The sequence below is a fragment of the Eriocheir sinensis genome, chromosome 62 (genome assembly GCF_024679095.1).
Source record: "Eriocheir sinensis breed Jianghai 21 chromosome 62, ASM2467909v1, whole genome shotgun sequence".
Lineage (NCBI taxonomy): Eukaryota > Metazoa > Arthropoda > Malacostraca > Decapoda > Varunidae > Eriocheir > Eriocheir sinensis.
The window spans coordinates 756,123-770,000 of NC_066570.1; the positions used below are offsets into that span (position 1 = coordinate 756,123).

General features: G+C 44.1%; 1 protein-coding gene across 3 annotated transcripts in view; it reads right to left on the bottom strand.

Moving 5' to 3' along the window:
* Positions 1 to 87: 87 nt before the first annotated feature.
* Positions 88 to 13,878, bottom strand: part of LOC126986591 (dipeptidase 1-like) — a 337,773-nt gene continuing 323,982 nt past the window's right edge. The window contains exons 14-16 of one of the 3 annotated variants that reach the window (XM_050842853.1): positions 5,382 to 5,520; positions 3,322 to 3,440; positions 88 to 310 (exon numbers count right to left, since the gene is read on the bottom strand). In XM_050842853.1, the coding sequence (XP_050698810.1) occupies positions 3,324 to 3,440; positions 5,382 to 5,520 (256 nt within the window). In that variant the 3' untranslated portion in view covers positions 88 to 310; positions 3,322 to 3,323. Of the gene's footprint in view, positions 3,441 to 5,381; positions 5,521 to 13,878 lie in introns of all 3 variants that reach the window. The other 2 variants (XM_050842852.1, XR_007739832.1) reach the window with 2 other exon arrangements.

Sequence of the window (13,878 nt, forward strand, 5' to 3'; positions counted from 1 at the left end):
AGCATGAAACAACCACTTCCATCCTCCAACTTTTAATTGTAATTTGAATCTCGACAACGGGCGATGGGAATCCAGTAATTTTACTCGTACAATTACAACACAGTTTATTCCTTTCCTTTACAGCGGCGGCCGAAAACACCGTAATCAAAACAAACGGCTAATACGAACGTAATTCCGCTACGGACTGATGCAATTTGTGGTCCTATCGGCGCGTCGTGGTTTGCTTGGCCTCAGGTTCGGCAGGTACCCGCGAAGCCCCTCAGTCCGGGATGCATATTTCCCCTCTCTGTACGGGTATGTGGCGCCCATTCTTGAACAGGGCAGGTTAGGTTCGGTTAGGTTAGGTTAGGTTAGGTTAAGTTATCATATGAAGACAGCTCAGGTAATTTTGAGTGGCAATGACAATGAGAGTATTTTCCAGAGAATGACAATGAGAGTATTTTCCAGAGAATGACAGAGTATTTTCCAGAGAATGACAGAGTATTTTCCAGAGAATGACAGAGTATTTTCCAGAGAATGACAATGAGAGTATTTTCCAGAGAATGACATTGAGAGTATTTTCCAGAGAATGACATTGAGAGTATTTTCCAGAGAATGACAATGAGAGTATTTTCCAGAGAATGACAGAGTATTTTCCAGAGAATGACAGAGTATTTTCCAGAGAATGACAATGAGAGTATTTTCCAGAGAATGACATTGAGAGTATTTTCCAGAGAATGACATTGAGAGTATTTTCCAGAGAATGACAATGAGAGTATTTTCCAGAGAATGACAGAGTATTTTCCAGAGAATGACAGAGTATTTTCCAGAGAATGACAATGAGAGTATTTTCCAGAGAATGACAGAGTATTTTCCAGAGAATGACATTGAGAGTATTTTCCAGAGAATGACACTGAGAGTATTTTCCAGAGAATGACAATGAGAGTATTTTCCAGAGAATGACAGTATTTTCCAGAGAATGACAATGAGAGTTTTTTCCAGAGAATGACAGAGTATTTTCCAGAGAATGACAATGAGAGTATTTTCCAGAGAATGACAGAGTATTTTCCAGAGAATGAAAATGAGAGTATTTTCCAGAGAATGACAGAGTATTTTCCAGAGAATGACAATGAGAGTATTTTCCAGAGAATGACAGAGTATTTTCCAGAGAATGACAATGAGAGTATTTTCCAGAGAATGACAGAGTATTTTCCAGAGAATGAAAATGAGAGTATTTTCCAGAGAATGACAGAGTATTTTCCAGAGAATGACAATGAGAGTATTTTCCAGAGAATGACAGAGTATTTTCCAGAGAATGACATTGAGAGTATTTTCCAGGGAATGACAATGAGAGTATTTTCCAGAGAATGACAATGAGAGTATTTTCCAGAGAATGACATTGAGAGTATTTTCCTGAGAATGACATTGAGAGTATTTTCCAGAGTATCCCGTGGTTATTGTCGAAGCTACAGCCGAGCGTCTTGACTCAGGGACCACATACCCGTAGGGAGATCGGGAATATGCGCCCGGGATCCTGAACCTTAACACGGCCGTTCTAGATAACAGAACAGCATCGGGAAATTGACCATCATCACAGACTGCCTCGCGTACCAAAAGGACTGTGACCTGACCCCAGTAAAAGAGTAACGACCTCGCAAAACAGTAATTGCAAAAAAGGGTAAAGTGACCTCACAAAACAATGACCCCAGCAAAAAAAACAAAAAATATCATTGCCTCTCTGAAATAGCTATCAGGATCCATTGAAATATTACCCTGACCCCATCAAAACTGAACTACGCTATCTTGCTTTAATAAACTAGTAATCTAACCTCAACAAAATAATAACCTTGCTCGCCCCACTCAATACACAAAAATAATAACTAAATTTCAGAAGGTATTTTTCGAAGCCTGTTTTCGGGGTAAGGAACGAAAGGAGAAGTCGGAAAGCGGGTCAGTCTGGGAACAATGCCGTCCTATTACATAAAATCACCTCTACAATGAACACCTAATCTTACCGAGTCCTGGGCGGGCGGCGGGGAGGGCAAGCAACGCCTCAACACAGCCAGAGCCGCCCTCACCACCGCCCACCACCTCGTCCTCACATCCTTTCTTATCCTAGCCTCGTAAGCAAAGTCCTCGAAGTCCAAAGAGTGAGAAGGGCGCGGAGGAGTGATTGTGGAGCGGCAGGGTGATGAGAGGCGGGCAGGAAGAGAGATAAGCTGAGGAGAGGTAATCAGAGGAGGAGGAGGAGGAGGGAGGGGTAGTGTGTGGAAAGGAAGTGATCAGCGAGGAGAGGAAAGAAAGGAAGAGAGAGTGGGGATCTTAAGTGGTGGATGGAAGAAAATGGAGAGGGAGGAAAGAAAATGAAAACCATCTCACACACACACACACACACACACATAGGATGAAGGGAGGAAAGGAATGAGAAAAAGTTGGAAAGTTTCGTTTAGTCGGCGCAACATCTGTGGTCATATGCCGGAGAGAGACAGACGGGGAAGGAATTATAAGAGAAGGGAACAGACCCCAGGAGACGGGACACAACCCCTGATTAATACCTGGTACCCATTCACTGCTGGGTGGACAGGGGCGTAGGGTATCGGAAAAGCCGCCAATTTTTTTCCACTCCGCCCGGGAATCGAACCCGGGCTCTCTCGGTTGTGAGCCGAGTGTGCTAACCACTGCACCAGGAAGCCCCCTTAAAGGAATGAGAGATGAGAGGTATAGATATGAAGCGAAAAGAACAGAGTGAAATACCTGACTAAAGAATCCTTCCGAGCCAGACAGCCAAGACCACATACGTAGCTCTGCCATGGTTACAAGAGAGCGGAGAGGCTACCGAGAGCTGGGATCGAACTCGCAACCTTTCAACAGCGAGTCAAGCACCGCACCCACAGAGCCACTCGACCCCAAACAGAAGAAGGATTTGGATCAGAGGAGAGGAGGACTTGAGGACTTTGCTCGACCTTCTAACAGGCTTAAGGGGCTATTGCACTGGGCAAATTTTCCGTGGATCTTCAGTCAAACCACGATTTCCGCTGGCGTGGTTCTCCTATTTCCGTGGTTTTCTGACGTGTCCACGATCTTCCAAAACTACGGTAGATTTCACTGAAGGACGACGGTATTACTCACCATCATCATCATCAGCAATAACAAGAAACAAATGAGAACCACGCTAGCGGAAATCGTGGTTTGACTGAAGATCCACGGAAAATATGCCCAGTGTAATATCCCCTTAAATTACGGGACTCCCTGAGACGCCCCGAACCCCGCAGGACTAACCCCCAAACACGTGAGGGTCGGCGGGGCATGGCGTGGCGGGGCGGGGCGGGTCACGAGGCTCACCGCTAGTCGTCCGTCCGCTTCGTGAACTCGTAGGAACAGTTGTTAGGGCTCGGCAGCTGCGAGGACGGCACTTCCCATTCGTGCGGCGCTACGCCCTGCTGGCTCATCATCTCCCGGACCTGTGGGCGTGAAGGGCGTGGTGAGGGGAGTGGTGAGGTGTCAGTAGTGAGGCTGAGGACGTTAAAATAGGCATAGAAGAGGAGGAACAGATCTAAGCGGAGCAATTGAGGTGAAGGTGGGGACGTCTTGAGAGGAAGTCTTGAGAGGAGAAGTGAAAGAGGCTGGGCGATGTTGAGAGGATGAATGATGGATGAAAGGATGTTGAGAGGATGAATGATGGATGAAAGGATGTTGAGAGGATGAATGATGGATGAAAGGATGTTGAAAGGATGAATGAGAGGATGATGAGATGGAGGAGAGCAGGAAGTGGGAGAATGGAGGGAGAACATCACAACTTGGGAGCGAGAGAATAGAGTTGCAAGCGACCAAGAAACTCATTATGACAAAACACGAATAAAAATAAGTCCCTTGAGCCTATAATGATACCTAGGATAAGTTAATGGTATAATCACACACACACACACACACACACACACACACACACACACACACACGTACATAGGATTGCCTGATGCCTGAGTTTAATTAGAAAATCAGGATAATCCACAGTCATTTCCCGAACACTGGCCAAGGTATACATCCATTACCTTCTTCATTAGTGATTTAATGAGGACACACACGGATAATTAATTGCGCTCAGGTGGAAGCAGGTGTGAGAGTGAGGAGAGAAAAAGAGAAGAGAGAAAAAGAAAAGAGGCAAGAAAATAGGAGAGGGGAAAGAGGACACGAAAGGAGGAAAATAATTATGAAAACAATGAAAAGACCAACACACACACACACACACACACACACACACACACACACACACACACACACACACACACACACACACACAGCCTGGGCAAAGGGTTCACACAGTCTAAAAATAAATAATGAAATGAGTTCTGAGCAAAGTTTAAGAGATTGAGACACGGAGTTGGTACGCTCCCCCCCCTACCCCCCGCGCCCCCTCGCTTGTACCTCATTCCCTGTATTTCACAACTTGGTAAACACACACACACACACACACACACACACACAGACACACAGAGGAAGGACATTTCTCGTTATTTAGACACATTAAACAACTACTAATGATTAATGAGAGAGAGAGAGAGAGAGAGAGAGAGAGAGAGAGAGTACTGAGCGTAATCACACTTCATCAAACAGTCCCTCGTTATGTCTCCTCCTCCTCCTCCTCCTCCTCCTATTTCTCTTTTATTCTCTCTCCTCTCCCTCCTTTCCTTTGTTCTTCCTCCAACAGTATCTACTTTTTCACTTCTCCCTCTCAACAAACTTTATTTTTCCTCTTCCTTTCCTCTTGATCATTTCTTACCCCCTCTTGGTACTCTTCTTTTCCTCCTTTCATTTATTTTCCTCTTTTTCCTCCTGCTCCTGCCATTCTCTTTTTTTCTTTTCTCTTCCATATTTTTTCCTTCTTCAGTTTCTCTCTATTCCCTTTTTTTCTTCATATACTCCCTTTTTTTGCTTTTCTACTTCTCTTGCTTCTACTTCTTTTCCTTCTCCTTCTCCTCCTCTCCCTTTTTTTTTAATCTGAACTATCTTTTGCTCCTCCATTATTTTTTTTATCTTTCTCCTTCTCATCCTTCATATGTATTTCCTTTCCTCTCTATTCTTACACTTCTTACTTCTCTTTATCTTCCTCTCCCTCTCCTTCTCCGTCTCCTCCTTCTCTAAATACCACTCTTCTGATTCTACTTTTCCTCCTCCTTCTTTATATCTGGCACTATGGATTCCTCTTACTTCTTCTCCTCCGCCTCCTCCTCTCCTCCTTCTCCTCCTCCAGTCCCCACACTCCTTTTCCTGCTCCTCCTCCTCCTCCTCCTAAACCTCCCTCTTATCCTCTCAATACCTAAGCACACACACACAACACGCGTGGGATGCCTCTGCAGGTCACATGTGGAATCCCATTCTTGGGGTCACTCTCCTGCAGGACTCACCCGCTCGGCGTCCCTCATCACCCGCAGGAGGTTCTGACCCGCCAGCTTCTTCAGGTCCTCCGGGGTCCACGTCGGGTCCGCCATCAGCTCGGCGAAGAGGTGCGGGTAGCGAGACACGTCCTCGAGGCCCTCCGGTAACCTGGTGACGACGAGACATGAACGAGGGTTAGTTGAGGGATGCTTGGATGGAGATGCTACGAGAATGATGTCAAGGATATATAAGTGGAGTAATAAGAAAGATAAAGACTCATATCCTCAAACACTTTGGGGCTGATACACCATATTTACAGCAAAGGAAGTAGCTCAAGGGGGAAAACAAACAAATTATTAACAAATGTCTACTATATGTTGCAACTTTACACATGGCGCCACTATAAAACACTTGCCTGCGCCACAACGGGCTCGGGCAGACCATCAGGCCCTACCATCAATGCCTACCGGCCCCATATGGGAAAGCGTAAGAAAAAAGGGGGAATCAAATTGAGAGGCCAGAAGGAGAGGTGCCTGATACTCCCCTCTTGAGAGATGATTGGCTGATGTGAACGGTACGAGAATGATGTCAAGTCTTTAAAAGGGTGACGAGAGGGACAAAGGCACATGTCCCCAACACCCACCCACACCCACATTATCCACCCACATTTGATAAGGCTTTCGTAGAGATGGGGGTCTGTCCGTATGTAATTTTATGAGTCTAGTGATAGTTCCACATTTGATAAGGCTTTCGTAGAGATGGGGGGCCTTTCCATGGCTAGTTTTATGAGCCTAAGGATAGTTTGATAAAGTTTCTGCACCATGACAACCAAACATAAAATAAATTATTCAAGATTGACTTTTAGTGTGAAATGACAAAGGTAGGAAGAATATTACACCTTGGCCTTCACCGTAACCAGGAAGTAATGATTCAAGTCGATGTTTTGCGCGATGTGAGAAAAAGTAGAAAGTTAATCACAGTTCGGCCTTCACCATAACAAAAATATAGTGATTCAAGAGTGGATATTTTGCGTGGTATGAGAAAAACAGGAAGATAATTACAGTTTGGCCTTCAAAATAACAAGAAAACGGAAGCAAAAATGCAAAAATAGTGATTCAAGAATGTATATTTTGCGCGCCATGACAGAAAGCAGGAAGATTATCACAGTCTGACCTTCACAATAACACAAAAAACGAAGAAAAGAGCAACACAGAAAATGGAAGAGGCTTCGCTCGAACCTGCAGCTCCGAGCGAAGTCCCCTTTTGATGATATGCAAGGAAGACACAAAAACGCGGTAATGCAATATGATCCCGCGAGTTTAATATCAAAAGCAGAAAGTTGTCACAGTCCGGTCTTCGTCATGTCAAGGGGAGAGGGACACAGAGAGAGAGAGAGAGAGGAAAACGGGAAGAAAGAAAAATAGAAAATGGGGTCGAGTCCCACTTTGGTGTCTCGTTAGGTGGACTGAACAAAAAGTAATGCAATTGAATCTTTTGAGGTGAATAACAAAAACAGGCGACTTATTACACACACACAGAGAGAGAGAGAGAGAGAGAGAGAGAGTTAGTAAAAAGGAAATGGAATGCGTTTGAATCTGCAGCTCAAGTTCCATTTCGGGGACTCGTTATGAAGAGAGAGAGAGAGAGAGAGAGAGAGAGAGAGAGAGAGAGAGAGAGAGAGAGAGAGAGAGAGAGAGAGAGAGAGAGAGAGCAATGCAATAAATTCATGAGCCTCGCCAAGCACTTCACACACAAACACACACACACACACACACACACACACACACACACACACGTAATTACAAGTGGAAGTGAATTGACGTTTGGTCTCGAAATAGCAGAGAGAGAGAGAGAGAGAGAGAGAGAGAGAGAGAGAGAGAGAGAGAGAGAGAGAGAGAATATCTGTCGTCGAGAATATCTGACGTCGAACATTTTTATATATCGAGAGGAAGAAGGAAAAAAATCAATTGAGAAAGTTATAATGCAGAACGAAAAGTCTTTAGGTAGAAAGTTTGTTCATAAAGGTGATATATGGAAGGGCGGGGAGATAAGAGACCCGGAGTGACGGATGGCTGGGTGCGGGGAGGGTGAGGAGGGAGCTGAGCGTAGGAGGCTGTGTTTAGGGAGGATGACAAACACGTACACACATAGATAAACACACACACAAACACGTACACGACAAAGAGATGATGATACAGGTATATGCAATCGTGCGTGTAGAGGAAATAGTAGCCACATACAGAAAGAAAGAAAGAAAGAAAGACATTGAGTGTACATTGGGGTTAAGGGAAGATGACGAAGACGAGCATACAAATAAATACACACACAAACACATACAGGTGAGAGACAAGACGAGATATGTGTGTATATGCAAGCGTGTGTAGGGATGATTTTAAAGACATACAGACGAAAAGTTAAAGAGAGAGAGAGAGAGAGCAAATTCTACAAGGCGGTGTTGGGCGGATGACAAAGACAACTATACATAGATAAATACATACATAAGCACATACAGGTGAGAGAGAGGACGAGATATGTATGCAAGCGTGTGTCAAGAGGATTGCAAACACATAAACACATAGAGAAAGATGAAGAGGGGGCTGAGCGTTCAAGGGCGTGCAGTAGATGGATAGATAGACAGAGATACAGAAATCGAGATAATAATAAATAGAGTGAGGAAGAATGTAGGAAAATAGATGAATAGACATACAGAGATATAAAGAGATACAGAGATAGAGATAACGAGAGATAGAGTGAGGAAGAATGATGGGAAAATAGATGGATAGATTGATAGACAGATATAAAGAGATAGAGATAGATTTAATGAAAGATAGACTAAGGGAAAGTAATAGGAAAACAAAACAAATGCATCGTTGCAGACACCAAAAAACACACAAAAACGACACACACACACACACACACACACACACAGGCAGACAGGCAGACGGACATTCAAACACACACAAAGGGGCAGAATGTCAAGAGCTCCTGACAAACAGATGAACGGATTATACAAACATGCCCCCGCGAGGATATGAAAAAGCCAAGGCAACAAATCACCGGGCCTGTACGTCAATACGCTGGACACTGACACACTGACGGACGGACAGAAGCGGCTATTGTAAGCATGATGGATGGGGATAACTATGGGAAGTTGGATGCAGGGAGATAAAGGGATGCTGAGAGGCTGTTAGAGATAGATAGATATAGATAGACAGATAGATAGATAGATAGAGAGAGAGAGAGAGAGAGAGAGAGAGAGAGAGAGAGAGAGAAACTGATATTACGTGTATTTAATCACATGCATATTAAAATAAACGATTAATCAAGTAGAAAAGCTGAAATATATTGACAAATTGAAAAAAGTTAAATTGTTAGATAAACTGATAGATAGATAGATAGGTAGGTAGATAGGAAAGTAGAAATATTGATAGATAAAGATGCAGATAGATAGATAAGAACATATATATAGATAGATAGATAGTAACATAGACAGATTAACAAGCAGATCAGTATGTAGGTAAATGAATAGATAGATAGATAAATAGATAGATAGATAGATAGATAGATAGATAAAATAACGAAGAAGTAGTAATGCGTTTATTCAAGGCATAAATAGTAAGGCATGGAAACGAGATGAAATATAATAGTAATAATAATAAAGAGTTAGGGCTTTAAGATATTTACCGCAAGTCAGGAGTTTAAAAAGCCGAAAATTTATGGAAGACACTGAACCATGAAAGGCGGAGAACACGCACACACACACACACACACACACACACACACACACACACACACACACACACACACACACACTCCGGGTTGATGAAAATGAAAGATATAAACGAAAGTAAATGAAAATGGATATGAAGACAATCTAATCCCTCACACTCCCACACACACACACACACACACACACACACACACACACACACACACACACACACACACACACACACGTACGCGCACACAGTGATAAATGATAACTATTATAATGAGAAAAATGTGACATGCTCTTAAAAAAACATGAAATAATAGCAATAAAGAAATGACAACAATAATATATGAATAAGTAAATGCTGTCTAGGGTCATTAAGTGTCAGAGGAACTATGTCGATAAATCTTTGGTGTTTTTTCTTATTCATTCTATTCGAAAGGAAACCGATTTAAACTTTTTCTTTCCTATTCTTGGCTCGAAAAAAAAAAGGTTGCGTCCATAGTTTTGTGGAACACTCAAACTGGAGGCTGTTTTTGTTGTTGTTGTTGTTTGTGGTGGTGGTGGTGGTTGTGATAGTGGACGTGTTGTTGTTGTTGTTGTTGTTGTTACTTGTTGGTAGTGTTACTTTACTGTTGCTGTTAGTGTCGATGCTTTTGCTGTTGTTGTTGTTGTTTTTGCTGTTGTTCTGTTTCTGGCGTTGTTGTTCTTGCTGTTTGTGAAGTGAAATGTTGTTATTGTTGTTGTTGTTGTTGGTGGTGGTGGTGTTATTTGTGGTGACTGGATGGTGATGATGGCATGATGGCGCTGTAGAAATATTCGTAGATGGTGATGGTGTACACTGTTTTGGTGGTGGTGATGGTTCGACCCCCCCCCCCCGTACAACACCCCCACCTATACCAAATTCCTCCCACCCTTCCCCCTTCAATACATTTCTCCCCAACTTACTACTCCCCACAACCGGCCATTTCTTTCCTACCCACTCCCCTAACCCCCTACCATATCCTTCCTGCCCCCCCCTTTCAATACTCCTACCATACCCTTCCTGTCTCCTCCCCTACCCCCTTCAGTTTTTCCTTCTGGCCCCTCCCCTAACCCCTCCCCCCACCATATCCTTCCAGCCCCCCCCTCCCCTAACCCCTTCACTATTTCCTTACCGCCCCTTCCCTCCCCTACCCCCACCTTACCCTTCCTTTCCCCTCCCCTACCCCCCCATGACATATCCTTCCTGCCCCCCTCCAATACCCCCTTACTTTCCCCTTCCCAACCCCCTTCACTATTTCCTTCCTGTACCCCCCTTCCCTAACCCCCCTCACTCTTTCCATCCTGCCCCATCCTTTACCCCCTCCCCCACCATATCCTTCCTGCCCCCCCCCCTCCCCTACGCCCTTAACAATTCCCTTCCTGCCGCTTCCCTCTTCCCCCCAACATGCTAACCCTCGTTCCCTTCGGCCTAATAGAAAAACAAACTCATCTCCATTTTTCACACTCCACATCTCACCATTCCCATTTTACGACCCTCTTGCCTCCCCTCCCTGCCCCATTCACGCCCTCATCTACTGCCTATTACTGCCCCTTCCTCCCTGCCTCCCATTCCTCAAATATCCTCTTCCTTACAAGCTTATTATCCGGCTCCTGTCATTTCTTCCCCTCGTCTCTATCTCCACACCAAACAGCTTCCATTTCTTTTTTATTTTCTCTATTTATTTTTATTCCTTCTATTCTTTACTCCAGCAATCTACTCCCTGCCTCCCATTCTTCAAATACTCTCTTCCTTACAAGCTTATTATCCGCCTCCTGTCATTTCTTCTCTCTACCTTCTCTCCTCACTACACCATTTCCTTTTTTTCATCTTAATATTCCCTTCCCTCCTTCTATCCTTTCTTTAATTCCACAGCCTACTCCCTTCACCCCATAACTCAAATTTTCTCCTCCCTACAGCCTTACTATTCTCCTCCTGTATGTTCTTCTCTCAGACTTTTCTACATACATTCTAAACCACTCCACTCTTTTTTTCATATTATAATTTCCTTACTTCCTTCTTTACTTCATTTCCACAACCTATTCTCTGCTTCCCCATACATCAAATATACTCCTCCCTGCAGCCTTACTTTTCTCCTCCTGTTTGTTCTTCTCTCAGACTTTTCTACATACATTTTAAACCTTTCCATTTTTTTCCACATCAGAATTACCTTCCATCCTTTTATCATTCATCCACAAACAACCAACTCATTTCCGTTCTATTTCCTTCTTCCTACAACCTCAACATTCTCCTCCTATTTGTCCTTCTCTCATTCTTCTTTCCACACAAGTTAAAACCTTCCCTTATTTTCCAACACATTTTCCTTACTATTCTTCCTTCCTACAACCTACTCTTCCCTCCTCATTCCTCAGTATTCTCCCCCCTACAACCCTACCACATCCCCACCCTATCATACCCTTCACCCCACCCACGACCAGCATCTCCATTCAAGCTGTCATGCCCCCACCCCGCCCACCACCCACTCCACCATCTCATCCAAGCCCCCAGCCAGCCTCAGTCCCGCCCCGTCTCGCGCCGACCCCTTCCCTCCTCAGGTGACCCCGGATAATTGGCGGCAGGCTCCGGGAAAGTGATCAGGGCAGTAACAGGTAAACGAGACCGCCAAAATATCGTATGCGGAAACTTTCGCCGCCAAGGGAGGACTTTAGGCGCGGTTGGACGAAAACTTTCTATTCCTGGCGCGGAAAGGCCGGAAAGGAAGCGTTTTACAAGGGGCCTCAGGGTGACAGTCCTTCCATCTCGTCCTGGGTCTTCCTCTCTTCCTTCTGCCACCCACTTCCATGTCCATAATCTGCCATTCACAACTCCCTTCCTCTCTCCTTATGACATGCTGATGATGATGATGGTAAGTAATACCGCCGTCCTTCGGGGAAATCTACCGTAGCTTTGCAAGATCGTGGACACGTCAGAAAACCACGGAAATATAAGGACCACGCCAGCGGAAATCGTGGTTTGACTGGAGATCCACGGAAAATTTGCCCAGTGTAAGTTTTGCCGCGGGGACGGGATGAAGGGAAGAAGGAAAAAAATATGCAAAAAAAAAAAAAACCCTGCAATAGAAAGTGAAATTATACTCTAAGAAAAAAAAACATAGGCAAAAAAAAAAAAAGAAGAAAGCAACAAATCCACAGTAACCAACAACAACAACAAAATCATATTACTGGACACGAGAAAATAAAAAAAGAAATCATAAAACACAAAAAAATGAGAAGTACCTTGGAAGAGAGAGAGAGAGAGAGAGAGAGAGAGAGAGAGAGAGAGAGAGAGAGAGAGACAGATATATTAGGGAAAAAAAAAATACAACAAAAAAAGAAAAAGCAAAGGAGAGGGAAGAAGAGAGAGAGAGAGAGAGAGAGAGAGAGAGAGAGAGAGAGAGAGAGAGAGAGAGAGAGAGAGAGAGAGAGAGAGAGAGAGAGAGAGAGAGAGAGAGAGAGAGAGAGAGAGAGAGAGAGAGAATGCTGAGGTGAAATTTGTATTCAAGCATCGAGTGGAGGTGAGAGAAGGGGTCTTTGTAGCACAATGAGTTAGGAGGAAGAGGAGGAAGAGGAGGAAGAGGAGGAGGAAGAGGAGGAGGTAGAAAAAAAGAAGAGGAAGAGGTAAAGGAAGAGGAGGAGGAAGAAAAAAAAAAGAGGAGGAGGATGACCAGTAGGAGAGGGAAGCAGATAAATAAGAGGAGGAAAAGGAAGAGCAGGAAGGAGAAAGAGGAAGAAGAAGAAAGAAGAGGAGGAGGAGGAGGAGGAGAAAGAGGAGGAAAAAGATGAAAAATAAAAAAGAGGAGGAGGAAAAGAAAGAAAAGGAAGGACAAAGAAGAGGAGGAGGAAGAAAAAACATAAAGGAGGAGGAGGAGGAAGAAGAAGTGGAAGAAGAAGAAGAAGAAGAAGAAGAAGAAGAAGAAGAAGAGGAGGAGGAGGAGTAGGCAAGGAACATCAGGAAGCAGGGAGGATGTTGCCTTATATCGAGTGCTTCTATTCCTTGGCGCTTCACTGCCCTCCAGCACAGACTGAAGCGCGTGCTGTCCGTAGGTCCTGTGACGTTCGAAGCACTCCCGTCACAACAAAGTATCGGTGACTGCCAATGCAAGTGATACATATTAATCAGTTACATATTAAATACTGAAGTAGGATTATCTTTTTGTTTACGGATAAAGGATAAAGTCTTTCAATATCCGTATTAAATCGCTTTGCTTCAAGATCATTATTCATGGTTATCGAATTACTTTGGAGCTTAAAGTTTAATATCCTTGGAGTGATTGACGTATCTGAGCTTAGTGAAATACTTAACCAGGTAGCTGCGGGGATCCTGTTTCTTAAAGGTCCCTCCAAGCGAGAAAAAGGAGAAAAAATCATCACTCACGCAAACCATTTCATAATATATATCAACGCATTTGTGGTCAATCTATGCATCATCTATTTTTGGGGGTTTATATCATGGCAAAAATTTGGCCCGTCGGACTCACTGGTACACGGTAAAGCCACAAATCTGGCCCGTCGCTGCTACCGGGTTAAGATCTGTTTCCTGTCTCCCTGTATAGTTGTTTCTTTTCATAATCTTTTGTATATTTGCTCGGATGAATCTCTCTCTCTCTCTCTCTCTCTCTCTCTCTCACACACACACACACACATCTCCGTTACCAGAACAGCGGGCAACCCTTGGCCCACCTCTGCCTCCTCCTACCATGACCTTTCTGGGAAGCGAGATAATGCAGGGACGAGTATACCCAAAAATACCGCGCCCTGAGAATGAATGATGCACCGAGCTGTGTGTGAGCTAA